This window comes from Phalacrocorax carbo, chromosome 5 (genome assembly GCF_963921805.1).
Source record: "Phalacrocorax carbo chromosome 5, bPhaCar2.1, whole genome shotgun sequence".
NCBI lineage: Eukaryota > Metazoa > Chordata > Aves > Suliformes > Phalacrocoracidae > Phalacrocorax > Phalacrocorax carbo.
The window spans coordinates 17,999,700-18,027,521 of NC_087517.1; the positions used below are offsets into that span (position 1 = coordinate 17,999,700).

Here is a 27,822-nt window from a genome sequence, read left to right on the forward strand (position 1 = left end):
GGTGCCAGCTCCTGGGGCATCGATTCCAGCAGGAATCAGGGAAGAAACAAAACCAAAAGGAGATGGCAAGAAAATACCATCCCCACTGTGTCAGATAGGGAGAGGAAGGCTGCAGGTCCTGTCTTGCCAGCAGATAGACAGGGGACAGCCAAGGCCAAGGCTGGCAGATGCCAGGTACCTCCCGAGGTCCTGTGGTGCAGCCTGGCTCGGAGGTCACTTGGATGCTCACCCACAGCCCCACAGCTATTTCTGGGGGGCCAGAAACCATCCCATCTCCTCCCCTTTCTTTTTTTACTGCTCTTGCCTTCACCTCCCAGCACAAGCACCACAGCATGGGGTCCCTGTGCAAGCAGCCCCCTCAATCCGCCCCTCGCCCTGCAGCTATTTTAGAAAAAGGCAGGAGGTATTTTTAGTGCTGCCGGCTCCCGGGAGAAGCTCTGAGCCTCCGAGCCGCAGCAGCACTGGCGCCAGAGAAACTGCCGCTGCTCTGGCTGATATTTCTTGTATAATTAAACTCAATCCATCCCGGGGGCCGGGTCTTGGCCACCAACTCAGCAAGGAGGGGAAGGAGCAGAGCCAGAGAGCCGGGGGCTGAGGGCTCTGACAGATGCTGGGAATTGCTCTGTGAGATCTCGAAAGCCAGGCCTGAAAGTTTTGGGAGAGTTTTGCCAGGCATGGGGTAGCAGTATGGCTCCAAAAGGAGCAGAGAGCAGGATTTAACAGGAGCAGACCTCGGCAAAGGCGAAAGACCCTGTACCAGCATCATCCCATCCTGCTCCCCTGTGGGAGATGGACTGAAAGGGGATGTGTGGGGCTAGACAGACAGCACCTGAAGGCAACTTGGGAGAAAGCAGCAGTATTTGAAGCGTACCCAGTGCCTGCGGGGCAAACCAGAGAGAACCCTCCTGGTAAACAAAAGCCCAAGCTGGAGCTGGAGCCCTGTAGAAAGTTTTGGGGCTGTCTGGTTAGTGAGCATCTGGTGAACACAAGCCGCGGCTGGAGGCTGACAAGCAGCAGCACAAACCCTCCTTCTTCCCACGCCCACCACCCGGCATCTGTCCAGGGGCCCCAATCTGCCATCGAGGAACAGGGGGAACGACAGCCCGGAGAAAACACAGCACCCGCCAGGTTTTAGGCTTGGTTTTTTTCACCCTGTGCAAAAAGAACAGAGCATTTATTCCTGCGCTCCCTTAAATTTCGAGATATATTTCCAGCAATCCAGACACCAAGCTGGCATTCCAAGCAACAGTATATTTTATATAACTGATTTTTTTTTGTTGTTATTACCATTTTATAAAGCCATACAATGAACTGCAAAGAATCCGACATCTGTACAACGGGAAGACAACAGCGGAGTCACATTCACACATGGACATGGTGCGACCAAAGTCATCCTTACACGTGCAACAACATTATGGGCACAAAAATACAAAATATAACGTATTTTTTTTCCATCTATATAAATACACAAAAATGGGCAAGTCTAAAAGTTTGAAACTGTTCATTAACACTGATTAGCAAATAAATCTGTAACGTTCCCAAAGTAACAAAGACAAACCAACAAAAGAAAAACCCACGTATAACACAGCGGCACAGGATCCGCCAACAGAAACGTCAGGTTGCTTTTTCTTTTTTTTTTTTTCTCCTTTTTAAGGAAAAGAAAAAAAAAATTGGTAACCCCAAACCAACCTCGCAATTCGCAAAACAAACGAACAAAATGAAACAAGCCCCTGCGGGCTCCTTTGCTGTCTGATCCTCCTGCCTGCTCCAACGGGAAGGGTTGCCTTTTGTAGATGCTGCTGTCTGGGGTTTTTGGGGCAACTGGTTTCTTTACCCGCCCGACCTGCTGGGTGGGGATTTACTTTGTGCTTTGGTTCAGGGAGTTGAACTCACTGGAAAATCAATGCCCAGAGGTTGGGTTGGGTTTTTCTCCCTACCTGGTTTGTTTTCTATGTGTGGTTAGACCGGGGGCAGCCAGCAAATATTGCATCCAGAGCAACCCCAAACTTTACTCAATTTATCTGCTTAAACCCATGAGCCCCCATCTCCAATGGCGATGGGGCAGCTGACAAAGACCGTGAGATGGTTGCATCCCATCCGCAGATGATGACAAGGATCATTCCCCCAGAACACCTCCCTGGGGGGTAGAGCCAGAGGCAGCCCTGTTGATCGGGAACCCCACATTTTGCACATTGCAGGCACTACAGTTTAGGACAGGCAGCAAATGACCCCCCGCAGAGCATTTCCCAACAGACAGCAACATCGACAGCAAAGGGAGGACAGGTGGGAAGGGGCTTCTCCAAAGAACAAACCGACACAAAAAAGGGCACATACAATAAATTTACACACGCAAAAAAAATATATATATATTTATATATATGTGGGGAAAAGTGCGTTTCTAAGGATATCTTTGGCAAGAATATATGCAGTTCTTTGTGCAAGGAAGGAGGGATGTGTTTGTGTGTGTGTGTTCGTGTGAGAGAGAGATACCATCCAGCTGCTGACAATGGCAGTGTGATTACAATGAAACATATGCTGGGCTTAACTCGCACAAGCTCGAATCTCAAATACCATGACTGCATTTAAAAACCAAAGAAAAAAACCAAAGAGTCTTTTCTGTCCCTTTGGCAAGGAAAAAATATCAACATTAGGTCCCCTCCAGCCCCAGGAGCTGGGTGATCCTTAACATGACTGACAGTCTCTCCTGGGGACAGAAAGGGTAGTTACACCTAAAAATGTAACTTTAAAAAAGGAGATAAAAGGAAAAAAAAAAAGTGCCTTTCAAGGGAGCTGATAAACACCTGGCTACATCATTGGTAGGTGATTAGCTCTGTGTTAAAAAAATAACATAATCATCGGACAAATTTGTTAGTGTTTGAGATTTGGATACGGTCTAAATCTTCAGCTAGTAGGTTAGTGGGGAAGCTGTGAGCAGCTCAGGGCCCAAAGCAGGCGTGATCAGCAGGTATCTGCTGGGATCAGCTTCTACATGACATCTCTGGGGTGCTTAGATCTGCTTTGTTTGTATGGGGAGAAAAAAAGAGGAATGGGAGTTTCAAGCACCGTTTTCCGAGGCAGCAGATTAAAATAAAATTACATTATTATCATCTCATTTCTTAGCAGTGAGAAAACTGAGTCTGAAAAATAGAGGCTTTCAAAAATATATCTTTATATATCTATAAACACAGTGTTTTCTCTAATCGGTGAACGGCAGGGTGAGGAGATTACAGGTGAGATCGTCTCTCATCTCGCTTGAATTTCACAGAAGGAGGGAATCATTTTTTTTGGAAACATCAGAAATGAAAAGGTCTCCACATCCATGCGGCCAGGGAGCTGGGGAGGGGGAAAAGCCCCTCCAGAGCCCCCCGTCCCATCACTGTCTCACAACCAACTCCTCGCTACGCATCCTTTCACGCTCGCTTCAGTACATCAGTTCAGCCTCCAGCCATGCCAGCCCCCGCCGGGCACCGTGCTGCTCGCTCCCCCACGCACACGCGCGCGCACACACACACACACACACACACGCACACCGGTCACACGCATGCCACTCCTACATGGGGGGACTCCCGTGCCTCTTCCCCCATCCATATTTTTCCTTGCTCTGGATTTTTTTTAACGTGCAGGTGTTTCCCCAGGGCAGGGGAAGGGGGGTGTGGGGGGTGGGGCAGATATAACGGGGGAGATATGATGCACGGAAAGCGATATGGCAAAAATAAATATTTTCAGAGTGTAAATTCAACCTTTTTTTCCTCATTAAAATTTCATTAGCTTACAATATTTTGTCAATATAGCTCGTATATATATTATAGCTATCAAGGCAAAGGTGGTCCAAGGAGGCAAGATTTCAGGGAGAGCTGCAGTGCTATGTTTCTAATTTCTGCCCCCCAACGAACTATCACCTGGGCCACTTTGCACTGAAAACTTCTCCCAAAAGGCTCTCAGGTGGACATTTGCAGCAGAGGGCTCAGCAATGACCGTTGCCCCCACCCCAAACCTGCACGTGACCGAAACATCCTCTGCTCCCCCCCGGCACTGCAGGGCTGGGAATTCTGCCCGCTGCCCCTCAACCACAATCACCCCCCGACACAGCGGCACAGGGGCCCTTCGCCCCTCTCACCCCCTGGCTGGCCCTCCTCACCTCCCAGAGCAAAGGGAAAAGCCAATGCCACCAAAGCCACTGCAAAACTATGGTGCATTCAGGGGGCACGAGTCTCCAGCCAGCCAGTTTTGGGGGTACATGCTTGCCGAGCAGTGTGGCTCTCGGAGGACCTGCTACCTCCCCACTGAGCCAAAGCTGCCCAGCAACTGCAAATCCTTTCCTTTTTTTTCTTTTTTTAATTTTCTTCCTTTTCCGTTTTTTAACCTGGCCTCCAAAATAAAAGGAGAAAAAAAGCGCCTGAGTTACTTGTAGTCATTCGCCTTTCGTGCAACTTGAACGTCCATGCAATTTAAAAACCGCTTGCATGTCTCCAAAGAGCGAGACGGGGTAGCCACGGGTTCACTGCTTTGCACAGGGAACCCATCTGTGCCAGCATCCGCTATTATTATAATTATTATTACTACAATGTTTTTCTTTCCTTTTTGTTTTGTTTTTTGTGTTAAGAGAACATGTGACAGGCTGCAGGAGAAAATTGCCAAAGAGGACTAGTGATGGGAGGGAAAAGGGGAAGGTGGGAGAGGATGTGACTTTCTGCATCCTCCCAGGAGGTTCCCAGGGAGCAACTGCCTTCCCCAGGCATGGGGCAGCAGGAGACCTCCACACCTCCCCATGGGCTGGGGGGCACAAACACCCCTGGGGAGGTGGGGAAATGCCATGACCCACCTCTCCAAGTGGACTCACAGTGGCTCACCTGTGACCGGTGCTGGGCTCTGGGTCAGCAAGAGGGGTCAGCAACAGAGGTCAGCCCACAGCCAATCTCCCCAGGGACAGGAGGGCTCGGGCCCAAGCCCCCGCCCTGCCCCCAGCAAGTTGCCAGGCGGTTGCCAGGTTTTGGGAGAAGCACGGGAGCCATGAGGACCCTCCACTGCAGCCAGGCAAGGGAAGGTTTCCAAGGGCTTCTCCTCCAGTGTCCCACAGACCCAGCCCATATTATCTCCTACAGGTTGTTTCAAACATGCAGCAGACATTCACCAATGGAGCTGCTGGGATGGAGCTTCTTCCATGGGTTTTGCCAGTTGTCTCTTTTTTTCCCAGATAGAAAACACCAGTCATGGTCCCACATTGGGTCCTGAGTGGGTGTCACCACTCGGGACTGTAATGCTGAAAGCTGGGAACACACCTCTCACTGCCGCCTTCACTTTGGTCACCTTCCCCGCGCCAGGACATGCATCCTGCATGACTTTGTGGCTCTTATATAGGTGCGTGATTTGGTTCCTCTATGTGTGTGTTTGGCTTGTGTTGAGTTTTTAGGGGTTTTGCTGGGTTTGTTTGTTTGTTTGTTTGCTGTTTTCCTCCAAAATTCCAACCCTTTTCCCCCCCAATTCACTTCCCTCTCCCACAATGCACTTCCTCACGCTCCTTCTCGGATCAGCTCCAAGTCCTTCTCCAAAATTCAAGAATCACCCGCAAGCACCGGCTCATCTTTTCTGGCCAGAGCCAAGCATGACCCTGGAGACAAAGTTGACGATGGCTGCAGCCGGCTGGTCCGGGTCCAGCTCGGCAAAGAGGTGGCAGATGTTGTCTGTGGTGCTCCCTTGCTTCCTGGCCACAAAGCCAAAGAGCCTGGATGGGGAGAATGCAAGAAGCTCAGCGAGGTTTGCCAGCATTGCTGAGCCAGGGAACATCACCACCCTCTTTCAGCATGGTCTTGTCCACCTTCCCCTCTTTAACATCCACCTCAAGCAACACAGAGGGAGACATCCCAAATTACCCTGCATACAGACCCATCTATTCTTCCCTTTGCTGCAGTTTCTTTGAAGACCAGCACTGCTTTACCATCACCTCTTGCCCAAATCCCCCTTGCTCTGACCATCCCTGCCACTCTCCCCTAGACCATCCCCAAGAAGGGACCTTCCAGATGACCACAGCATTGTCTTGGTTTGGGTGGTTACTCTTGAAACCACAGAGGTGTGATGAGCTGGCCATTGGGGGAGACCCTGTATGACAGGAAGGCCATGTGGGGACACAGGGAGCTGGGTGAGACCATGTGGTTATTTCTGTCTGTCTCTCCCCTGACAAATAAAATGTCCCTTTTTTTTTTTTTTTTAATTAGACCATGCAAACTCAAGTTATAAATACGGGGGAACAGAATGTGAGACAGGCCCAGGCCGTGGCATTTCTAATTGGAGAGGAGAAATATCCCAGCAGCTGGACATCCTAATAAAAACCCCTTTGCTAACACAATGGCTAAAATTAGTGGGAATTGGCCCCTGAAAATGGGCTCAGCTGGCAGCTCTGTGCTCCCATGGGTCAGGACGGAGAGGAGAGGAGGAACGGGAAGAGCCGGCTGGTGGCTCAGATGCCATCAGCATAACCCCCAGCTCGGCTCCATGGCCTGGCTCCCACTGACTCCACTGGGGGAGTTTCCAGTAAGACCGGTTCAGCAAAGGCCATACCTGCTCTGACCAGGAATGAAAGGCTTCCTGAGTCCCCAGGACCATGGTCTCATGCTTAGGTGAAATGTTCCTGCAGCAAGGAGCTGAGCCCATCTCACACTGCCTTGCATGGGGCATCTCCCAGCCAATGCTCAAACACAAGCAGGAGCCACCCTGACAGCAGCTAAGCAGAATCAAGCACAGAAAGTACTTACTTGGCTGGGCCACTGCCATCAGTTTTAGACCACCTGCAATGAGAAGAGGAGGTGTGAGGGATGGTGCCTCCTGCACCCCACAGAGAGACAGGACCATGATAGGGGCCACCACACCAACACTGGAGGGCTAGCCTGGCTTTGCACAGGCTTGGCCTATGGAAAAAAACCTGATGTGCTTCTCCCCCAGCATTAAGATGCTTGGAGACACCAGGAAGTCACCAGGAGAAGCTGGTGTTGCCCCACAGTATCCAAGGAGACTCTCCATCCCTGTCCTCTGCAGGAGCAAGAGGGATAGAGCAAGCAAAGACCCTGCTCCAACCAGCCCAGGAGCCTAGGGGAGGGAAAGGGGCAGGGGATGTGCTTCCCTGGGGTTAGGGCACTCACTTTCGTTCCTGGGGGTCCAGGTCACAGAAGGTGACAGTGTTGAGGGGGTAGTGTCGTCGGAAGAACAATCTGAAACACAAGGCAGGGAGTGTCAGAGCCAAGGAGCCCCCACCTCTGCCCCATCACAGCCCAGCCCCACCAGCATAGAGGACACTCCCATAGGTCTTCCCTAGGATGCTCCAGGAGCCAAGGACAAAGCCCAACCCTGCCCATGACCAGGCTTATGCCACCCCAGGAATGTCCTTTGTCAGCATGGTCCCTGGATCACTGCCCCATTGGCTGTGGGGACAGGGGTATGTGGCCATGGGGGCTCTTACTTCCTCTGGTTGTCGGTTAAAGTGATGCCTTGTGCAGAGACTTTGAAGTGGACGACGGTAGCGGTGGGCGTGGGGTCAGCCACCAGTGTCTCAGCAACAGCTTTCGCAATGGCCTGGGGGCCCGTCAGTGACTCCATCTCCACCGAATTGATGAAGAGGACATTGCAGGCTGGAGAAGGAGACAGCAGGCGTAGGGTCAGCCACCACTCTGGGCTACATTCACCCCACAGTAGCCCCTCTCTACTCACCCGCACCCTGTTTGAGAAGGTCTGTGGCCGAGTTGGTGGCTGACACAGTGTCTTTCTTTTCCTCCATGGGATCTAGAAGAGACGAGGTGTTATTGCTGCTCCCTGCTTGGAAGCCTACCCTGTCCTGGGCAGGCTGTGGGGGCACATGCACGCCCTTCTGGCCCTGGCTCTTACCTCGGTCAGGAATGACCAGCTTGCAGGGCAGGGCCAAGGGCATGATGGAGTGCTGGTACACCAGAGCCGAGAGGCAGCCTGGGGGGAGAGGGGAAACGGTCAGCACAGGTCTGGGGACATGGGTTTCCCTAGCATAAGGTCATTGTTGCTCCAGGTGGATGGTAACACGCTTTTTGGTGGGTTTCTTCACTGTGGTCCTAATGCCACACATAGCATTTCCTCTTGCTGAAACCACTGTGCCAACAGAGGGCTCAGGGAGGGGCAGAGATGCCAGGGCTACCTTAGGAACAATGAAGGCAGGCTCATATCTGTGCACACACACATTTGTGTGCACTCCTGAGTGTTCATGACCCCAGAGGCTCCAAATGCCCACAGGACTCAGTTATGCAGGGACAAGAGGGAGAAACAGACATGGGGGGCTCTTCCAGATAGACTGCTTTGATAGCAAAGCAAGGCTCTCCCAACCCAACCCCACAGGCAGGAAGCACGCTGGGGCACTCACCAAAATTGGGCTCGTTGGGGCATCCTTTTAGTTTCACACCCCGTGGGCTGGTCTCGATGAGGAAGTGCCTCACCAGCTCATTGGTGATATCTCCTGGTAAGAGACAGGATGTTCTCACATCAGAGCCACCCCACTCCTCCTCCCATTCTGCAGTCCCTCGTGGAAACCAGTGTTCCAGCTTGAGGGAGGGGTCCCTGCCACTCCACACACACTCCTTGAATCCGGCCTTTTGCACAGCATTGACCCCAAGCCAGACTCTCCCATGGTGTTGGCAGGCCAGGGAGGCTGTGCCTATTTCACCATGCCAAAGCCCAAGATGCGGATGCCCCTGAGCCCTCCACAGCTCAGGGCAGAGGGTGTCCAGTGCTTCCCGGTGGCCTGGGAGGGAGGGATCCTGCCATATCAGCACACGCCCAAGGGCACAACTGGCTCAGCAGATCTGGCTGCCCGCTTGTCTCAGCTGAATGATAGAAAGTATCTCAGCGTGGGACGGAGAAGAGCGCACAATACCTTTCTTGTTCTGCTGCACAACCGTGGGAGGTGGAGAAGCTACTTTCATGGCGAGGCCATAGGCTCCCCGGAAGGAGTGGCTGTCTCGGATGATGAAAGCTCCTGGCTCCCTGTCCTTCAGCAGTGCAATGGCTGCAGGAGAGAATGGCAGACCTCAGAGCTGGCACAGTGAGAGCCAACAGGCCTTCCAAAACCAGCAGGTGTGGGTTGGGATGGGGCACCCCAACTCTGCAGCCTCACAGCTGGACGCCATGATGTTACCATCCCCCCTGCACATCTGGATGAGGCTCCTGAATGGGTCTGCAGCCAGACAGGGGCTCATCTTCCCCTGTACCTCCACTGCCCTTGCACGGACATCTCAGAGCATCCATTTCCACCCAGCCCAGCTCTGAGCAACCGAGCACTGGAGAGCAGGTAGGGGCCAGGGGGCAAATGCTGGGACCTTGGCCCTGAAGGCAACCTGCACCCTGCCTTTTCTGACCTCTGAGCTTTTCCAACTCAAAATCTGGGTGCTTTGCACTCCAAACTGCATAAATCCACTGCATGCTGTGGGGACCAGTGTTCCTCCACCAAGAAAAGTTCGGGGAGCCCATATTATGCAAGCCTGCAGCTGAGCTGGGCTTCAATCCCCCTCTGCCATGGTCTGAGCATCCACAATCCATCTTCACTCCTAGTCCAGCCCTTAAGGGAAATCCTGGCTAATACCTGTGATCCCAGATACACCCCAACTCCTGACCCTGGCTCACTTGACCATATCCTTCTCCCTATGCCATCTACTCACCCTGCTCTCTGGAGATGTCTGGTTTGTACCAGTACTTGGAAGTGTCCTGCACAAACTTGACGTTGGCACGAGTCTCGGGGCTGATGTCTGCAAGGAAGAAAGAAGACAAGAAAAAAGTTAAAAGATGCTGTATCTAAAACTCCACATGAATTTTTAGCAAATCCAGCTAAAGCATTAAAACCTCCACATCTTCTCAGCCCCAACACATTGCCTTAACCTCAACCCAGTTCTCCATACCCAGGGGCTGCTGGGCATCTAAAGCTAAACCCAGACTCAAGGGCCCTCAAAGGGGTCTGAGTGGGATAAGCCTCCTTGCTACACAGGCAGAGACAAAATGGGAATTCAGCATTTAAAAGGGAGCTGGCCAGGTGAAATGAAAGCTGTCAGAGGAAAGAGATATGTCATGGGGTGGTGGGGAGATCTCATGACTTCAGACGATCTTTGCTGCTCTCTAATATTCAAGATTTGGCTTGTCCATCATAAAAACAATTTCCTTCCCTTATCCTTGCTGCATGCAGAGGAACTGGACTGGCCAACCTACCCTCAGAAACACAGCCCCCAGCCCCAGTCCTGCCCTTCCTTGCTCAGTGCCCATCAGTGGTACGGCCCCAGTGGGAGCCAGTCCTCTGGCTGTGATGCCACCACTTTGCTTGGGCAATGTTTCCAACCACCTGCTGTCTAAAAACAACCAAGCAAACGCCTGGCTGGCCGCATAGCATCTCTGCTGGAGATGTGTTACGAGGCCTCTGCAATATGGTCACCTTTGGGGGGGGGCTCGCTCCCCTCCACAGTCCAGTTGCTAATTATTACGGTTTTTAATTGTTTGCACTTCCCAGCTGGGAAAGGTCCCCAGCCACAGCAAGTCACAGGGCCTGGGCGGGCACCAGCACGCTCACAAAGGGCTGCCTGCTCAGCAATGAAACTGGCCCGGCAGCCGGAGCCACCGCTGCCCCACGGCTTTATTCCCTTCGTCCTATCGGCCCCATCTTGGCGTCACCGAGGTGTCCTGTAATGGGAGCCGGCAAAGGTGTTCCAGGCACAGCAGCACCCAGGGTACGGCACACCATTTGAAACGAGGAGGCAGCACCGCAGCAGGGTCTCAGCAGGGTAAAGCCTGCCGGAAATGGGGCTGGGAGGTCAGCACATCCCCACGGCAAAGAAAAGCTGCCTCCGGGTGCTTTGATCTCCCCGTTCACAACTCTGGCCGCTGTTTACACCAGCAATGTCGGGTCAGTGTTTTTCCTGTTTGGATTTGCCAGAAAGCACAGGAAATGGCCCAAGCCCCAGCAGTGCCGCCGGTTTGCAGATGGGCAAAAGGGGTAAATCAGGACATGGCTGCAACCCCTTCTTCCCCGGCCAGCAAGGAGGAGGAGGGGAGAGCTCTGGGCAGGGCAGGGGGGACAGAGGCACTTCTGACAGCACCCCTTACCTGGCATGGAGAACTTGGAGAAGTCTGGCAGGGTGTGGGAGAAGGCGACGGTGCTCCCACCACTGGGGCTGGACATGCCACTGGAGAGGGGCGAGGACGCTTTGCCGTTGATGGTGGCATAGTTGGGCAGGCTATTGGAGCGGTCCCCAGCTGACATCCTCCGCTTTTCGGGCAGCGCAGGCTGAGGTGTGGGGCTGCCCTGGCGGTAGGCGGCCGAGTCCGGGGAGGAGGAGTGTGGCGTGCTTGTGCCTGGATAGTACGCCGGTGAGACGGGGAAGGACGGTGTGGAGGGAGGCTGGTAGCCAGAGGAGCTGCTCTGCCGAGACAGCGTTGGGCGCCTCTCCTCCGGGCTGGGGTAGCCGTACAGGGGGCTGCCAGGAGGGGCAGCCACTGCAGCCTGATGCCTGGCCAGGCTGGGGCTCCCCGGCAGGGCCACCAGGTTGCCATGGGCCACAACGGTGTGTCTGCTAAGCCCGGGGCTGCCAGGAGCACCGCTCATACTGGAGTTGACAGCTCTTCGGCCAAAGCTGGGGCTGGGCGGCGTGTTGGTAGCCACTGTCCGGTGAAGGGTGCGGGGGCTTCCTGGCAGGACATGGACCCCCACCACATTGACCTGTGGCTGCTGCTGAGCTTGGGTGTCCGGCTGGAGGCCGGCTCGGCCATCAGGGTAGTCAGGGCTGGAGTATGCCAAGCCTGGGACCCCACTTTGGACCATTGCAAAGGAAGATGGAGAAGAGTTTTGGTAGCTGCTGTGAGCAGAGGGCATCTGCGAGCCAACAGGCGACCGGTAAACAGGCTCAGCCGAGATGTGGGGAGGTGTAACCATGCCATGGGGGCTGCCCTCCGATGGGTAGCTGCGGAGGGAGGCCCTGAAGAGAGACGAGAAGAAGGAGGGCTCAGCTCCATCCGTCATTCCTGCTGCTATCTGGCCCCCTCCCGTGAGTGGTGCACAGGGAAGCCAAGGCATGGTGCCAGCAAGCTGCTCAGTTACTCAGAAACAACGGTGAAAGCAACTGGAGGCAGCTTTAGTCCCCCAAGCATCTCAATGCCCTCTCAAAATATGACTTTCTAGGAGACAGAGCCTTTTTCCAGCTCCTCTCCCAGCAAAACGGCATGTTCGTTCCTCCCTGCCTGCCTCGCCAGGTGAGCAGGAGCAGGACATCCCAGGGGCAGGGTGAAGATGGGACAGGGACAATGGCTCCATCACACCACAAGGCACCAATGCTCAGCCCAGCCCAGGCCTAGGGGTTAGCACAGACCCCATCCCTCCTCCTGCCCCAAGGGCCAGGTTCCCAGCAAGATGCTGCCCAGCACCAGCGACCACCAGTGACCCAGATTAGTGTCCTCAGGGCAGTGAGCCGCATGGTTAGCCAGGACCCCTAAACCCTGCATGGGGAGACAGGGGTCCTTGCAAAGGCAATTTCAAAGTGGGAGCAAGCCTGTGCACCACACAGGGTTCAGCCCTGGCCCCACCAGCCCCCCGGACCTGCACCCACTGCCTTACCCGTCCACGCTGTGAATGGGGCTGCTGGTGGAGACAGGGCTGGGGGCAGTGAAGGAGCTGGTGAAGGCACCGTTCCTGGCAGGCACCTCTGGGCTCCCAGGCTGGGTGGTGGGGAGGCTCCCTCCTCTGCCCGTCGTGGCTGTACGGGCCACTGACTCAACGTAGCTCCTGGGCTCTGTGGCAAAAGAGAAGGGGAAACGGATGAGCTCACATCTCCCATGGGAAGGGGGCTATGCCCTTCCTGGTATTGCTGTTTCAGCCAGTGAAGGTGCTTGAGCTGAGCTCCTCCAGCTGCACATTTGCCCTGCCCTTCTTCCCCCAGAAGTTGTGCAAAACCACGTCTGGCTCATCTGGGCCTTTAGGTGGCTTCAATGGATGCTGACGACCCTGGCCAGGGCACAGGGATGGAAGGGGTTGTGCCCACCCCTGTCCCAAAAGGGACCAGAGCACATGGGACCGCAGTCCCTTCCAGCACCCCAGCCCCTCCGCCCTGCTCTGAGTCAGCGTCCCCCCCCACCCGGGATGCCACAGAGCACACGTCGTGCTCCCTGCACATCCCCAGACCCTAAAAATAGAGCCGGTGACTCTGTCCAGCCTGCACTGACTCACACGGGACTGACGACAGTGCCCAGCGGTCCCTGCCCCACACGGCCCACCTCTGCCAGACATCTCCAGCAGCAGACCAGAGAGCAGCTCCAGCTATTTCCACTGCAGTATCCAACACTCTCACTCCCAGCCCAGCTTGAAACCAGAGCTCATGAGCACAACCAAGAAAAGCAATTTTCCTTTGGAGCTGCTGAGCTTTCCCATGCCAGGAGCAGCAGGCTGGGCTCGCTGTCACCAGCTAAGGCAGCCACCAGACCCAGCCTTCCCTCTTCCCTTTCCCCTCTGCCTCCTGCTCCATCCAGGCCAGTCCCCAACCCTACAATAGGCCCCACAGCCCCCAACCCCACCCCAAAAGCTGTGCTGGATGAAGGGGCTGCAGCTTCAGCCCCATGCCCCCGCCGCCGTGTCACACCTTGGATGGCACATACCACTGACTGCCTCTGTGCTGGGGCACAACACCCTAAGCAAGACCCGCTGGCGTCAAACGCTATGGGCCGGGCATCCTTGCTGGTCCTTGGCTCCAGGCTGGCCATGCCCGAGGCAGCTCCACAGTAGTAATTAGCATGACAAACATTATTGTTATTATTAGTCATAACAGCCAGGCTCTGGCTAAGCCTGCCAGCAAGCCGGCCCACTCGCAGCCAGCAACGCCACTGCACAGCTCCATGTTTGGTGCCGGACCAGGGGGTTGCAATTAAAAAAGACTGTTATGGGTCCCCCTTCTCCCCCCCACCCTGTGTCTCTGTGTCCCATCCGCCTGAAGACAGGAGAGGAGTCATCCATCCCTCAGGCTGATCTCCCTACCCAGCCCTGCTCAACCACTCCAGGAAAGATCTGAGTCAAAACCAGACCGAGGACCTCAATACAGGCTGGGTCCAGCATCCAAGGCAGGACACACAGCTTCAAATGAGAGGGATGAGGCACTGCCCAGGGGGATGCCAAGGGCAGCTGCGAGAAACTCATTGCCACTTAGGTAATTAAATTAATTTCACAGCTACTCACTTTTCTCCCCCAGCTCCCCACCCCAGACTAAAATTAGCCAGACAGTACATATGAGTCAGCCTGCAAGAGGTTAAGGCCAAACAGCTTCAAAAATGCCAGCCCCTCCTGCAAGCAAGGGCTGAAACAAGGCAGGAGCCTGGGGCTTGGGGAGGGGGGACAGCTCACGGGGGAGCGCATGTGCAAGCATACGTGTACCACAGCGAGGTGTGTGACCATGGGCATGTGTTTAAGTCACTTGGTTCAATATGGGAAAAAAAGAAAGAAAAAATGGGAAGTTTCAGGCAGGGTTTTGTGAGGTTGAAAAAATTCAGATCTTGCCTCCTAGTGTTTTTTTGGAAGGGGCTTCAGAGACAGGAAGACAGTGGGAGAATAGAGAGGCCTTGAGTCACGAAGGCGGGGTGGGCAGTCATTCGGGAATCCTGAATCTGAGCAGGGCTGTGCTCCAGCCAGAAATCCCTAGCACTGCAACTGCACAAGGCTGTTTTAAAGCTTCCATGGAGGTGGCAGCCAGGCCCTGAGCTCCCGCACTGCCAGAGCATCCCCCAGTCCCAGGAGCAACTGTGCAGAGGCCAGTGGGGCAGGGATCCTCATGAAGCACGTGGCTGGGTGCAGAGGGTGTTAAGCCAAAGCTTTGTTAAGCCAAAACACTCGTCCTTGCTCAGGACTGCAGATTTAAACCTCCCCCCCCCCGCCAAAAAAGAAGTTGGTGGTGGCACACTGGCATACTCAGGCCAGCAGTCACAGGGTCACTGGACATCCTTTAATGTACCCAAGAAGCTGAAAAGTCAGCTCTGGAAACAACATTTTCTCCAATATTACACAAAGTTTAGGTTTGGGTTATGGGCATTTTGAGGAATTCCGGGAGAGAAAAGCTGACAGCTCCCTGGGCCACAGCAAGCGTTGCAAACTCACCGAGAAGAGAAATCATCTCCCCAAAACCCATCTTGAACACATAGTTCCCCATCCCGCCCCCAAGGCCCAAAGTTTCACTAAAGAAGAAAGCAAAACCACCCAACAACCATTAGATAGCAGGCAGCACTGAGGGGAATCATAGACCCTCCCAAAGCCTCCATCCCCCAAGAAGATAAGACACCCCAAAGCCTGCAGTGCCCCCAGCTGCCATCCCAGCTCAGCCCAGTCCTCAGCATCCCAGCCAGGAATGGGAGAGGTGGGGGCAATTTGGGCAGCCTCCCGGCCAGCAGAGGATACACACCGGCTGCCGGCGCTGTGCCGCTGCCCAGGCAGCTGAGCCAGCAGCATGCTGGTGACCTCTGCGCCTGGTGACCTTTTGTGCTGCACTTTGGTTTATTTTCACTCTGAGCAGCAGTGGCAAAGCCAGAAGGGGAGGGCAGGAGCCCGAAACCAGGGCTGCTGCTCCCAGCCCCCCACCAGGCTCATCTGAAGCTGGCCATGACATGCCAGCATCCCCAGTGTGTCACCGGCGAGGATGCCACGCACCAACAAAGAGCTCTCAGCCCCCATGGATGATTGCCACTCAACGCGACAGACCTCCAGCTCCGATTTGGACATTGGGGGAGCCAACCACAACACAAGGCATGATGTTTCCTTCCTCAAAAGGGAGTGATACAGGCAAGACTCAGGCTCCTACGTCCCTGGGGGCCAGTGCAAGGGAAGGCTGCTGGCACAGACAGATAGAGCCTGCTCTGAGCAACAGTCCTGACAGTGGGGATGATCAGGGAAGAGAGAGACAGAGAAAGAAAACCCTTTCTTACCTTCTTCAGAGCTACCGCCCGCCTCCCCTTCTACCTCTGAGAGATGAAGTGGCAGGGGAGTGATGGGAGTGGGGAGAGGAGGAAGAAGGGAGGTACAAGACAGAAAGAAAGAGAAATCTGAGTTAAGCAGCTTTGCCTTACTCAGGCAGGGGCACACAGACCACAAAGGAGAGTCCCACACCTCCCTGACACTGCACCCCAAACCGGGCCCCTGGCCTCAGACACCCCCTGGGTCTACCTGGCCATCCCAGAGATTATGACCAAACCCCAAAAGGCTGGTTTCAAGTGGGAACAGTGGGGAGTCACCATAAAGGGCTGCTCTGGGAAACCCAGCAAGCACCAAAAGAGCATCAGCTCGCCCTTGGGGGCAGGTTGAGAAGGGTCTCACCAGGTAGGCTCAGCCAAGCCATGCCCCCTGGGCTCAGATGGGTTTTGGGGGGGTTGCACTCAGCCCTGAGATGGCCCAGGAAGGGGCCCCAGGTGCTGGGGAACAGCGAGGTCTGGCTTGGCAGGCTGCTGTGGGACATGTCCCCAGGACAGCAGGGCCTTTGCACCCAGTGACCACTCTCCAGGAAGGAGTGGGCTCTGGATACTGTCCCGGCTGACAGGCTCAGCTCCCAGAGAGAAAACCCGCTCTGTGCTGGGGAAGAGAAGGGATGGAGGGGGTGAGGGAGGGAGGAGTATGGGGTTGAAGAGGAGGCAGGACCCCCGGGATTTTCCAGCCTCCAACAGTGGAGACCCTAGGCTGAGCTCCCCAGGGCAGCAAAAACATCCCCCACCCTCACACAGTCCCAGAGTCCCCATGGGCCCTAGGGCTACCTGGCCTCAAAAGGGAGGCAGAAGTGTCTTCTCCAGCCAGGGGACCTTTCCAGGGATAGCCTCATAGGCACCACCATCCCTCCCCAAAAACCACCTGCAGCCCCCATGCCCGCACTCACCTCCCACTGGATGCAGCAGGATCTCGGCTGGATTGTGGGGTTTCAGTCCCAGTGCTGAGAGTGGGGTCTTGGCCAGGCCAGGGGGAGAACGCACTGTGGGCACGGGGGACACAAGAGCATTAGTGGAGCGATGGGAGGTGAAGCTTCAAAAATGCTGGAGCATCCATGACCCATCCCAACCACCAGCTGCAATCAGGGGCTGCCAGGAAGAGCCCTTTTGTGGAGCAGGACCCCGGGAAAGGGCACTGATCCCTCCCTCCATTTGGGGATGCACACAGGGCAGGAGGTGCCCAGGAAGAAGCAGTCTGCCCCATTGCAGGGCTGGCAGGATGGAGAAAGGGGGCAACTCCCACCAGGGCAGGCCCAGACCCCATCTCCCAGCAGCATCCCCACAAGGGAATGGTCCCACCATAGGCATGAAGCTTCTTTCATTGACCCTGTGCAAGCAGCCACCCCCCAGCCCAGCACTCCCAAACCTTAACCCCCCTCTGCTGATGCCCATGTCTGGCTAAGCTGGGACCAGCCTGTCCCAGAGCAGCTCATCACCCCCATAAAAGGGGTAGCAGGACTGCCAAAAAAAACCCCACCCTCCAGACCAGCTTGATGGGTGGGTGAGGATGTTCACACAGAGAATGTTCCTTCAGGGCTGGCAATGCAAACATGAGGTTTGTACCCCTGTGCCCATATGTACATACCAGGAGGAGCTGCATACGTATGTGTGGCTATGGTATGGATGTACCAGAAATGAGAGGCGGCAGGGTTTCACAGGGCAGGGCAGACCTCCCTGAGCCAACTATGCCTCCTCTCCCCTCCTGCCCCCTGGGTTTGACCCATCTCCCTGACGCTGCTTCTCCCTGGGGGAGACTTCCAGGTGTCATCACCACGAACAGGGACCAGAGGGCACATCCCTCCATCAGCATTTGAACGTCCCTGACTGATGGCATGGGCACAGGTCCCGCAGCGACGCTGGGAGGTGGTGGGTGGTGGGTGCTCTGGAGGAAAGCCAGACCCTCACCCCAAGGCCAGGTCCCCCCAGCAGCCTGGGTCTGGAGCAGCTGAGCAGCCAAGTCCCTGGGAAACCAAGATGGCAGCCCCTTCCCCGGCAGGTGTCCAATTTCCCTAAATCTGGTCGGCCGCAAGCCACAGTGTCAGCTTGCACCTCCAGCGGCTGATGAGCAGCGGGGTCCTCCCGGGGCTGGGAATTTCCCTAGGACAGCAGTCTCCCCAGTGGAGTATCCCCTGCAGCAGGCAATTTGGTGAAGCCTGCAAGCTGCAGCTTTAAACCTCCCAGGCCTCCCCAGCTGGCACTGGCTAAGAAGCACTGCCTCTGGGCCACATCCCCAGCCAGGCTGTTCCCTTCACCTCTGCAAGCAACTCATCCCCCAAAACAAGCCACTGTTCCACTGCCAAGAAACTGCTACCCCAGGGCCGAGGCCTCTGGGTCCCCCAGAACAACAAGGGCCATTTCCAAGCTGCCAAACGCCCTGGAGACACTCCCACACTCCAGTCACTGCATCCCATGAGACTGGGTTCAAACGCCAGTGGGTTGCAGGGGAGGAACAGCAACAGCACAGGAGGAAACAGCCTCAGGCGCCATGGGTTGAGCTATGGGGGAGAGGTGGCCCCATTGCAACAAGGTTGTGGCATCAGAGGGGGCTGCACACAGCCCAAGCACCCCCAGCTCTAGAGCATCCCTCAGCATACAGCCTAAAAAAGTGGTTTGGGGGGATTAGGGAGGTTGCTGTCATCTTTTTGATGGGTTTCCCAGTTGACTGGCTGCTCCATTGCACTGGCTCAGACCGAGTCATGCTGTGCCAATGTAAGGCTGCTCATCAGGGTTCACTGATCGAGCCGGTCCACACAAACCCACCGTGACTGGGCAATCAGGGTTAGTCAAGAAGGAGGCATGCTGCGCCAGAGGAGCAGAGACAAGCTGCATGCAAAGGGCTGACATCTCCTAGCCTTTCCCCTCCCTGCCCTGAAAAGAGCAAGCAAGAAGTGGCACTGCATGCGAGGGTCTGCCCGAGCCCCCTCACAGTCTTCAGTCCCTCCTGCCTCCCCCTGGCTCACCTGCTACCACAGCCTTGCTGCCCTTCTTGGGGAGGTGTAGCACTGGGATGGGGTGAAAGGATGCTGTGTTTTGGAACCTGCCTCTCTCCTTATCCTGCCTTGGGATCCCAGCCAAGAAAGGCCCCAGTGAGTGGAGGGTGGGAAAAAGCCAAGAGGGTGCCAAGCATGGGATGCTGATGGCAGCATGGAGTGGTGGGATGCAGAAGAGAGAGGAGGAGTGATTAATGTGGTGGTGGGTGTCCGGAGCCCAGAGCTGTCTGACCCTTGGTGAATTTCTGGCTTGCCAAGAGCCACCCACCAAGCCCTTCCACCTCCCAGAGCCGTGGCACTTACAGGGGTTGGAGTAAGGGGTTTGTGGCGAGACAGGGAAGGCTGGGGTGGAGGGAGAAATCTCACCGCCGCCGGAGGGTGGGCTGGTGGGGGAGGTACTCTCCATCTCTTCGAAGGCTTCCTTGTAGCTGTGGAGGTGAGGCTGGGAAGAGCAGGAGAAAGGATCACACCCTCCAGGGCACCACCACCATCAAACACATGATTAACCCCCAGCCATACAGGATACCATGGATGCTAAAACTCCCATACTCCCCTCAAAGAATTCTCCCTCCCTGGAGCTGGCTGCGCCCCACCACCCACCCCAGCACACCTCTTTGGGCCTCCCTCCAGGGTTGGCCGCGATGGTGCTGACCACCTCAGGCGAGAGGATAGTGGGGCTGCGGGGTGAGCTGGGCTCCGGCGAGCTCTTCTCATAGTGGCTGCTGCTGGGGGTCCGCTTGTGTGCAGGGACAGCACTGTCCTCCGGGGGCTTCTCCCGGGACTGCACCCCTGCAGGACAAGCACAGGGTAGGAGATGGGTGAGGAGGTGCCAGCTAAGACAGGGACCAGCAGGAGATGCTCCAGGGCTGATCCAACAGGTGTCCGCAGGGCTGTGCGCTGCGGTGGGGGCTCCGCCAGGCAGAGATGGCAGCTTCAGCACTCGCCTGGATCTAAACCGCAGACCAGCATGGTCAGTTTTGAGCTGGAGCAGATATACCCTACAGCGGTGGCCCTGGGCCATGTGAAAAAGCAAGGCAAGGTTGTGGCTAGTGGCTGGATCACTGTGTTAGCCCTCCCAAGCACTTCACGATTTGGACTCAGAGACAGCATCCCCTGGCACTAGGTACAAGGGGCACGAGCATCCTGTGAGCAGACCAGTGAGCCAGCCCAGCCCCACCAGCTAGAAGAAGGGGACACTGCCTGCCCCTGCCCTGCAGAGCTGGCCAGGACCGGGACCTCCTGACAGCGTCACAGCTGAATCCCCCAGCACCAGGGCAGCTGCGTTCTGCTGCACTCCTGCTCCCACATCCACATGCAGCTTCAGCCACAGCAATGGAAAAAGCCCATTTTTGTGAGTCCCAAAGGCAGAGGGAGCACCGGCTTGGGAGGAAGGACCCCAACAGAGGAATGGTGCAGGGAACCCCAACAAACAACTGCTGATCTCCTATCCCCAGCACGAAGCCTTCCTAAAAGGGGAGACCAGCATCTCCTCTCCATCTTCTCCCAAACCTCCTTCCCAGACCCCAGTGCCACGAGCCACCAGTGCCCACAGCCTGGGGCAGCGCTAAGGTGCTCCGAGACCCTGGGGAGTAGAAGGGAGCAAGCAAGTCACCACAGGAGAATGCATTTCACCAGGCTGTCAGGTTCTGGTAGAGCCCATTGGCAATCCCCGTGGGCTGGGATAAAGCCCAGTAACAGGGACAAAGCGAGCACAGGGCAGGGAGGGCTTGGGGGGCTGTGATGAGGGGTGTGACCCCAACTCTCCCAGCACCCAAACATACTCTCCATCCCATCTCGCCTGACGAAGAGGTTAATTAGGGCTCAGGGATGATGGTGTTGGGTTCGGTGCAGGGGAACCACACAGACCATCATGGGCACAGCTTAGAGCTTTAGCGGGCTCCCATTCCTCCCCAGGACAGATATGGCAGTGGGGTGACCCCAGTCTCAGCCCTACTAGCAGAGGTGACAAGACCATCCCCTCTGCCTTTCCCACAGAGCTGGGGAGTGCTCACACTCCCCTTGGCCCAGCACATTGGGGGGGAAAAAAAAAAAAACGAGAAAAAGGAAAGAAAAAAAAAGGCCAGGATCATGCTTCAGGAAATGCACTTTTCAAACACCAACTCCTTTCCCACGGGCTGGCGGAGGAAAACCAGCCATCAGCTGCTTCCTCTCGCTCCCCGGGGCTCCGTGTGGGACCCACGCCTCGCACCCGCTGACCTCCCCTCTTCACCGCTCCAGCACCCGCGCTGGAGCTTTCCCGGCCCCGGGGAAAGGGCTGGGAGCAGTGAAAGGGCTGGGAGAAGGGGAGGGAGGGAGGGAGGTGGCCCGGGTGCATTTCTAAATAATCAGCCCAGTGAATGGCAACAACAATAAAATCACAGCTCGGGGGGAGAGGCAGCAGGCTGCAAGGCGGGGGACGTGAGCCAACAGGGCTGGCTCCAGTCGCGGAGGCGGCCTGGAAAATTCCACTAAGAGCAGCTTTGAAACACAACTCCGCAATCCCTTCTGCAGGTGCTCGCGGGCGCGGGGGACAGCCATTAAAAGGACCCATGGAAGGGAAAAGGGGACAGAGAGGGTCTCTGGGAAGCCACCCTGTAAGCACGGTGGCCATGGACACCATCATATAGTGCCACCCAATATCTTTTTCCCTGCTCCTCACTTTAAGGGAACAAAGCCCAAAATGGGGGAGGAAAAATAAAGCAACCCCTTACATTTTATTTTCACCCCTCCACTTTGCGCACTCTGGGGTGACCTGCCCACTGCAAGAGCATCACCAGCAGCATCCTTGGCCCTCCCAAAGTGAGCTGCAGCAACTGAATGCTGCAGAGAGGTAGGGACCGGGCTCCTTGAGTTGTGCACGCCTGCCTTGCTTTGCAGTTTTCATTTGGGAAGCACAAACAGCAGCTCGTCAGAGCCCAGCTGTCAGTGTACATCACACATCTACAGCTTGGGACCCCCTGCTCCATCCCCAGGGCTGCGTGTCACCCAGTTGCAGGGTGCTGGATCTGGCCCGTCAGGACACCCAGAAGCTCACCAGGCTTTGGCTGCTCTGCTCCCCAGACGTGGAAAGCGGCCGGGGCCATGGGGAGGGGAGGGAGGAGAGGGGAAAAAAGGGACTCATTGTTCAGGAGCCGAGAGTGGGAAACTTCATGGGCTGCCCAGAGCAAAGCCTGGAGAAAACCCAGGCTCTGATCATGGCTCCCCCGACCCCCCAGGTGATTTATGGGCTGGAAACTACTCTTGAAAAACAAACTCTCCTTTCCCCCACTCACTGTGCCCCCTCAGCAGACACACAGCCTCCCTTAGCCACAGTACTGCCACCGGTCCCCCACGGATGCCCTGCCTGGATGCAGGAACAGGGGTTCCCCATCACAAAGGGGGAACAGCAGCCTGCACCCCACTCCCCACCCTTGCCCCCACCACCTCTGGCACTGCCACCTCTTCTGCTGCCCATTTAACTCCCTAATCTGGCAGCAACCCTCTCCCAGCAAAGTCCTGTCCTTGGACTAAACACAGCTCTAGGGATGGGGAAGGACAGGAGCACAACAGCCAGGGGAGGAGGAAACAGGAGGAATTTAAATCCAGGTGGTTTTGTGGCTGGGGAGCCGGTTTTCTGGGCCAAATCAGGAGGCAGCTGCTTTTTGGGCATGAGGTGCTGGAGCTACTGCCAGGCAAGAGCGGGGCGATGCCCCCATGGCGGAGAGGAGAGGGAAAAGCAGCATCCCATGGCCCTTGGGATGCGACACCTAGCAGTTAAAGCCACACAGGGACACACGATGCCCAGGGAAATGAGAGATCCAAACTCAGTCCCTGCCTGCACACAAGAAACAGCAGCAGACATTGCCCTGTACCACTCTCCACCAGAGCCCAACTCACTCTGTCCCACTGGGCACAGATACATCTACAGCTCCCCTCCTCCCAGGGCACTTCACTGATGTGGCTGGCCATGTTTCACCCCAAAACAAGCACAGCTGGGGCCCCTCCCTCGCCCACCCCCCAGCTGCAGACAGACCCATGGGGGAAACCCCTGGACTGAGGCAGGTCTCTCCTGCTGGGCCAGGGGCTGGCTGAAACAGGGGTGTGCACAGCTGCACCCCATTTCTTGACTCCCTGCGAGGTGAGCCACAGCCACGGCAAAGCTCAGAGGGGCTGGAGTGAGGGTCTGTATCCAGCCCAGCAACAAAACTGCACCAGAAAGCAGTGCCAGGCTTGGATGAGATGCAAAACCAAGGGTGGACAGGGGAGTTTGCACCAAGGACCAGGGGCTCCCCCGTCACCAGAAGAGGTCAAGTGGTGCCCTGAACATTCCCCTGCTGAGAAAGGGGGTCAAGCCTGCATGGGGAGGGTCTCCCAAGCCTCCCTCCATCCCACATCCATGCAGCACACAGAGCACTCGGCATGCAGGGACAGGGGAGGAAGGAGGGATGAGGGGGAAGGGAAAAGGAAGGAAGGATGAAAAGGAAGGAGGGAGGAGAGGGATGGAAGGAGAAGAATGGATGGGGAAGGATGGCAGACTAGGAGGAGGGAGGTGGAATGAACGAACCGGAGAAGGAGAAGGACCGTTGCTGGTTCAGAGGAGGACGGGGGGCTTTGGTGCTCTTGTTGAGGTCCCTGAGCTTGGCGTTGTACTCTGCCAGCATACCAGGACGGGGGGTGCAAGGAGGGTGGGAGGTCACAGGGGACAGACACAGTCCCCCATTGGGAGAGGGAGGGGCAGACAGGACAAATGTCACAAGATACAATAGGGAGAGAGAGAGAAAACAAGAGAAAATATTAGTCAGGCTCCAACAGATGAGCCTGAGGTTGCTTGGGGTCCAAGGAAGCTCAGACCCCACTTGGAGCTGCTTTTCTATCACCCAAACTGCCTGGCTCCAGGCACCGCTTAAACCCACATGGGAAATCAGTGGTGGCTCCCAGCCACACGTGGCCTTGTGCACTGCCACAAGTGCCCCATCAGTGTCCCCTTGGGGATGGCACTGTGCAGGTCCCCTCCATCACAGGATGCCCAGGGTTGGGATAAGAAGGGATGACCCCAGACGCCTTGCTGGGAGGTGATAGGGACTGAAGAACAGCAAGTCCAGCTCCTCTCTCAAGGAAGGCGCCGGGGGTGCCAGTAATGCCCCATCCCATCTCTTCTCCATCACCAGCAGAAACGGGAGCGCTCCCCCACCAGGCACAGAAGAGGTGTGAGGTGCTCCTCCTCGCTGCGCCAGGACACACAGGCAATTTATAGCAGCAGGGAATGTAAACAAACATGTCCATGCCCTACCATCCCCATTGGCCGTCCCCTCCCGGTTCTGGCTTTGGGACACCTCGTTCCTGCCAGAGGTCAGGTCACCCGCCTGCGCTGTCCTCGCCTCGGCACAGACGGCCAGGCTCCAGTGAGGACAGGTGGCTGTGGGCTGGGGACCGTCCCCAGGACACCTCTCCTCCTCAGAAAGCACAGTGGCTGCAGGACTTCACATGGAGAGTGACCTCAGTCCAGCCTTGAGGATGTGACCCCAGGGTTGGGGCGATGGATTTTTTCATACATACCATCAAACATCTATTTCCCACCCACTGCAAACACATCTCCTCCTCCCCCGAGGCTCTCCTCTTTTCCACCCCATTTTTTCCCCTCCATAGTTGATGGGGGATCTGCTCCTTATAATATTTAGTCCAGACATACAGCATATTTTGGGCATCCATGTGTTCTTGCATTTGTTTAAACCCTCTGTGCAAGCCCTGGTCCCTATGTGGATCTGGCCTGGATGACCGAGGTCAGGTTTGGAGGGATGCAAACTGCCCCCAACACCTCTGCACCCCTCCATGCCACACTCCCTGCTTCTGGCACCCCTCATGCCCCCCAGCCCGGTGCCATGGTGACTCAGCCCCCACACCTGGGAGGTTGGTGCTGTTGGATTTTTCCAGCCAAGCCTTTCCCCCTCCTTGTAATGCCGGGCGAGTTTCTGAACTGAGCACAGAGCTGGAAGGGACGGAGTTGCCAAGCCCCAGCATCACGAGCTGGCCCACAGCCTGGCCACAGCCCCAAACCCTTTCCGAATGTCGCTCCACCGTTCAACAACTGCAGCCGAAGCAGCAGGGAGGGAGGGCACCGAGCTGCTGCAGAGCCATGGCACCTCCTTCCAGGGGGGCTAGGACACTCTGCGTCCCCAAAGCCCCTGAGCCGGAGCCCTGGGAGGGCAGGGAGACAGAGGATGCAGTTTCCCCTCCGCGGCATGGAGCAAAAGCCTTCATCCAGCCATGGCACCAACGCTCAGCACTGCACTCAGCCAAGCACTGAACCAAACCCCTCTCGCAGGGCTGGGAAATGCCTTCCCAGCCCCTGACCACAGCCCCAAGGCAGGTCCAACATCAAACCACCCGGGGCCAAGCTGGCTGGGCCACCTGGGCAGAAAGGCTGCTGCCAGCCTGCACCCTGGCACCCCGGCTCTGGCAGCCCAGGGAGGAGGTCTGAGCACCAAGCCTAGCAAGCTGCAGGGAAAGTGGGGTCTGAAATCAGGGAGGAGCCCAGCTACATTACAGACAAGGCAAGTGCTCTGCTGGGACCAGAGCATACTCCAGGCAGGGAGAGCATCGTGTCCAAAGTGGGGTCCAGTCAGGACACCCTCAGCCGGAGCTGAAAACGTCTTCCCAAACTTGGCCATATTCTCCCTGAAAGGGAGAAATCCCACTGGGACCCAGCAAGTGGCCCTGCCGCAGGGGACAGACCAGCCCCATAGGCCAAAGGAGGGAAGATGGGGGGGCCCAATCCCCTCAGCCACCCCTTCTCCCCACCTCTGGGTGATGCTGCTGCAAGACGGCGAGCTGCAAGGGGAGGTCTCAGTAAAGGAGAGGGGCACAGGCTGTCCCCCTGCCTGTCGAACCCCCATGGTGGGTGGTCCAGTCCCAAGCGTGGATCTGGCACAAATAAGGAGTCACTGCATCTCCCATCTCTGGCTCCACATTGCACCACCCCCCTAAGCTCCGGCGTCTCAGGACATGCAGTTCCCCCCATCCCCCCCCGAGGAATCAAAGTGTCCTACCTGCCACCCTGTGGGCCACCAGGCCCTCCAGATTCAAGGGCTCTTCTGCTGACCTCGACAGGTCTTCATAGCTCTCCGGTCCCTTGGGGGGCATCTGAGTTTGTGGCAGGATGGTGGGGGAAGGCGGGGAGGACACAAGGAGGTGCTGAGACCCCACGGGGCTGTAGGAGGTGCTGAGTGGGATGTTGCCCATTGGTGCTCCAGCCGGGGCATGGCTGTAGCTCCTCGGCTCCGGCACAGTTGCTGGCTGGTAGCTGTAGGGTGAATAGGTTTCCCGGTACTCATGCACCCCATAGTCTGGCTCCCCAGGAGAATAGGCTTTGCCTCCAGGCTCAGAGACTACAGGGCTCACGGATGTGCCAAAGGACCTCGGCTGGACTACTTGTGGAGCCGGCCGGGCATAGAGACCAGTGATGGGCTGGGCTGAGAGGGAGGAGAGCAGGGGTCCTGCTGGCTTGTCCTGGCAGGAAGCAGCAGGTACGCTCTGTGATTTGTGGACGGCGGGCGTGAGGTCCAGCATGAGGACATCGAGCGCTTCGATGGACTGCTCAATCTCCCGGCGGGAGGGCGCCCGGGGGAATTCAGGCATGCTGTGGCTGTGCGGGGGCACTGGCTGTAGTGGACTGGGCTGGGGGCTGCAGCTGGAGATGCTGGGGCTGTGGCTATCCATGCCACCCTCCTGCAGCCGGGAAGGCGGCCGGCTCCCTCCTTGCTGCTGCCAGGAATTCAAGCCCCTCTGCACGGCCTCCCGGCTGCTGGTGCTGCGAGCCGGGGCCTGGGGCAGTGCCGGCGTCGCATCGTACTTGGCCATGTCCACCGCCGGGAAAGATCGGGAGCGGTAGGCGCTGGGGGGGTCATAGCCATACACGTAGGGCTGGGAGCTGGGCAGCGGCTGGGGCTGGAGCCAGCCTGGGGCATGGGAGCCCGGTGGGCGCTGCGGGTAGCCAGCCAGGTGGTCCTGAGTGGATGCTGAGGGTCGCAAGGGAGGCAGCGGCTCGCGGAGGTGGTGGCCCACCAGGGCATTCTGGTTGTTGTAAGGGTAGCCACCGTTGGAGATCAGCTCGCTGTCATACAGCCCCTCCTTCAGCAGCTTCTCAGCCCCATTGCAGCTTGAGGGGCCATTGGGCAGGGAGGAGAGGCTGCCCACCCGGGGTGCCTCCTGGTAGCCGGCCTCGCTGGCAGTGGTGGTGCCGTCCAAAGAGGAGAGCGTGCCCAGGCTGCCCACGCTGTGCCCATCCTGGTTGGGCAGCTCGTCATCCAAGATATCTGTCTCCCGCTCAGCCACCAGCACTGCGGCATTCCCATTGACGTGCACCTGAGCTGGCACCACATGGCGGCCCGGCACGGCAGGCAGGCGTGCCGGCACAGGGCTGGGTGCGTGGTTGTGCATGGGTGGCGCACTCTCCAAGCCGAAGCCAACAAGGAGACGATCCAGCTCCTGCTTCTCCTCGGGGCTCAGCACCGCCTGGCCACTGGGCACCCCAGGCACCCCCGGCTCATCGGTCCGGTCGGTCTTGGTGGAGGCGGTGGAGTTGCCCGAGTCGCTGCTCACCGAGAGCGTGTGCTCAACATGGTTGGGCACTGCCGAGACTGGGAGACGGGCAGCGTTGACGGCACCAGTGCTGCCGTGGAGGGAATCTTTCTTCTTCACTTTAGCGTAGAGGCTCCCATCCAGGGGCCCTTGCGTGTGCCCAACCTCTGCAAAGGGGAGAAATGAACACGAGACCCGAGATCAATTGCTGGCTCTCTGCACGGAGCTAATGGGTCCCATTAGCTGGTGGTTTTGATCTCCTCTGTGCCGCCGGAACACTTAACGACCA

At 56.9% G+C, this 27,822-nt stretch overlaps 1 protein-coding gene across 13 annotated transcripts in view; it reads right to left on the minus strand.

The window, feature by feature from the left end:
• Window positions 1-1,231: 1,231 nt before the first annotated feature.
• Window positions 1,232-27,822, minus strand: part of TNS1 (tensin 1) — a 66,021-nt gene continuing 39,430 nt past the window's right edge. For 8 of the 13 annotated variants that reach the window (XM_064451317.1, XM_064451314.1, XM_064451313.1 and 5 more), the window contains 15 exons: window positions 26,003-27,700; window positions 19,588-19,766; window positions 19,281-19,419; window positions 16,878-16,970; window positions 12,599-12,773; window positions 11,095-11,963; window positions 9,666-9,752; window positions 8,885-9,016; window positions 8,375-8,467; window positions 7,873-7,950; window positions 7,699-7,770; window positions 7,451-7,619; window positions 7,134-7,202; window positions 6,750-6,782; window positions 1,232-5,722 (listed from right to left, as the gene is read on the minus strand). In XM_064451317.1, the coding sequence (XP_064307387.1) occupies window positions 5,578-5,722; window positions 6,750-6,782; window positions 7,134-7,202; window positions 7,451-7,619; window positions 7,699-7,770; window positions 7,873-7,950; window positions 8,375-8,467; window positions 8,885-9,016; window positions 9,666-9,752; window positions 11,095-11,963; window positions 12,599-12,773; window positions 16,878-16,970; window positions 19,281-19,419; window positions 19,588-19,766; window positions 26,003-27,700 (4,031 nt within the window). In that variant the 3' untranslated portion in view covers window positions 1,232-5,577. The remainder of the gene's footprint in view (window positions 5,723-6,749; window positions 6,783-7,133; window positions 7,203-7,450; window positions 7,620-7,698; window positions 7,771-7,872; window positions 7,951-8,374; window positions 8,468-8,884; window positions 9,017-9,665; window positions 9,753-11,094; window positions 11,964-12,598; window positions 12,774-16,877; window positions 16,971-19,280; window positions 19,420-19,587; window positions 19,767-26,002; window positions 27,701-27,822) is intronic. The other 5 variants (XM_064451316.1, XM_064451322.1, XM_064451312.1 and 2 more) reach the window with 4 other exon arrangements.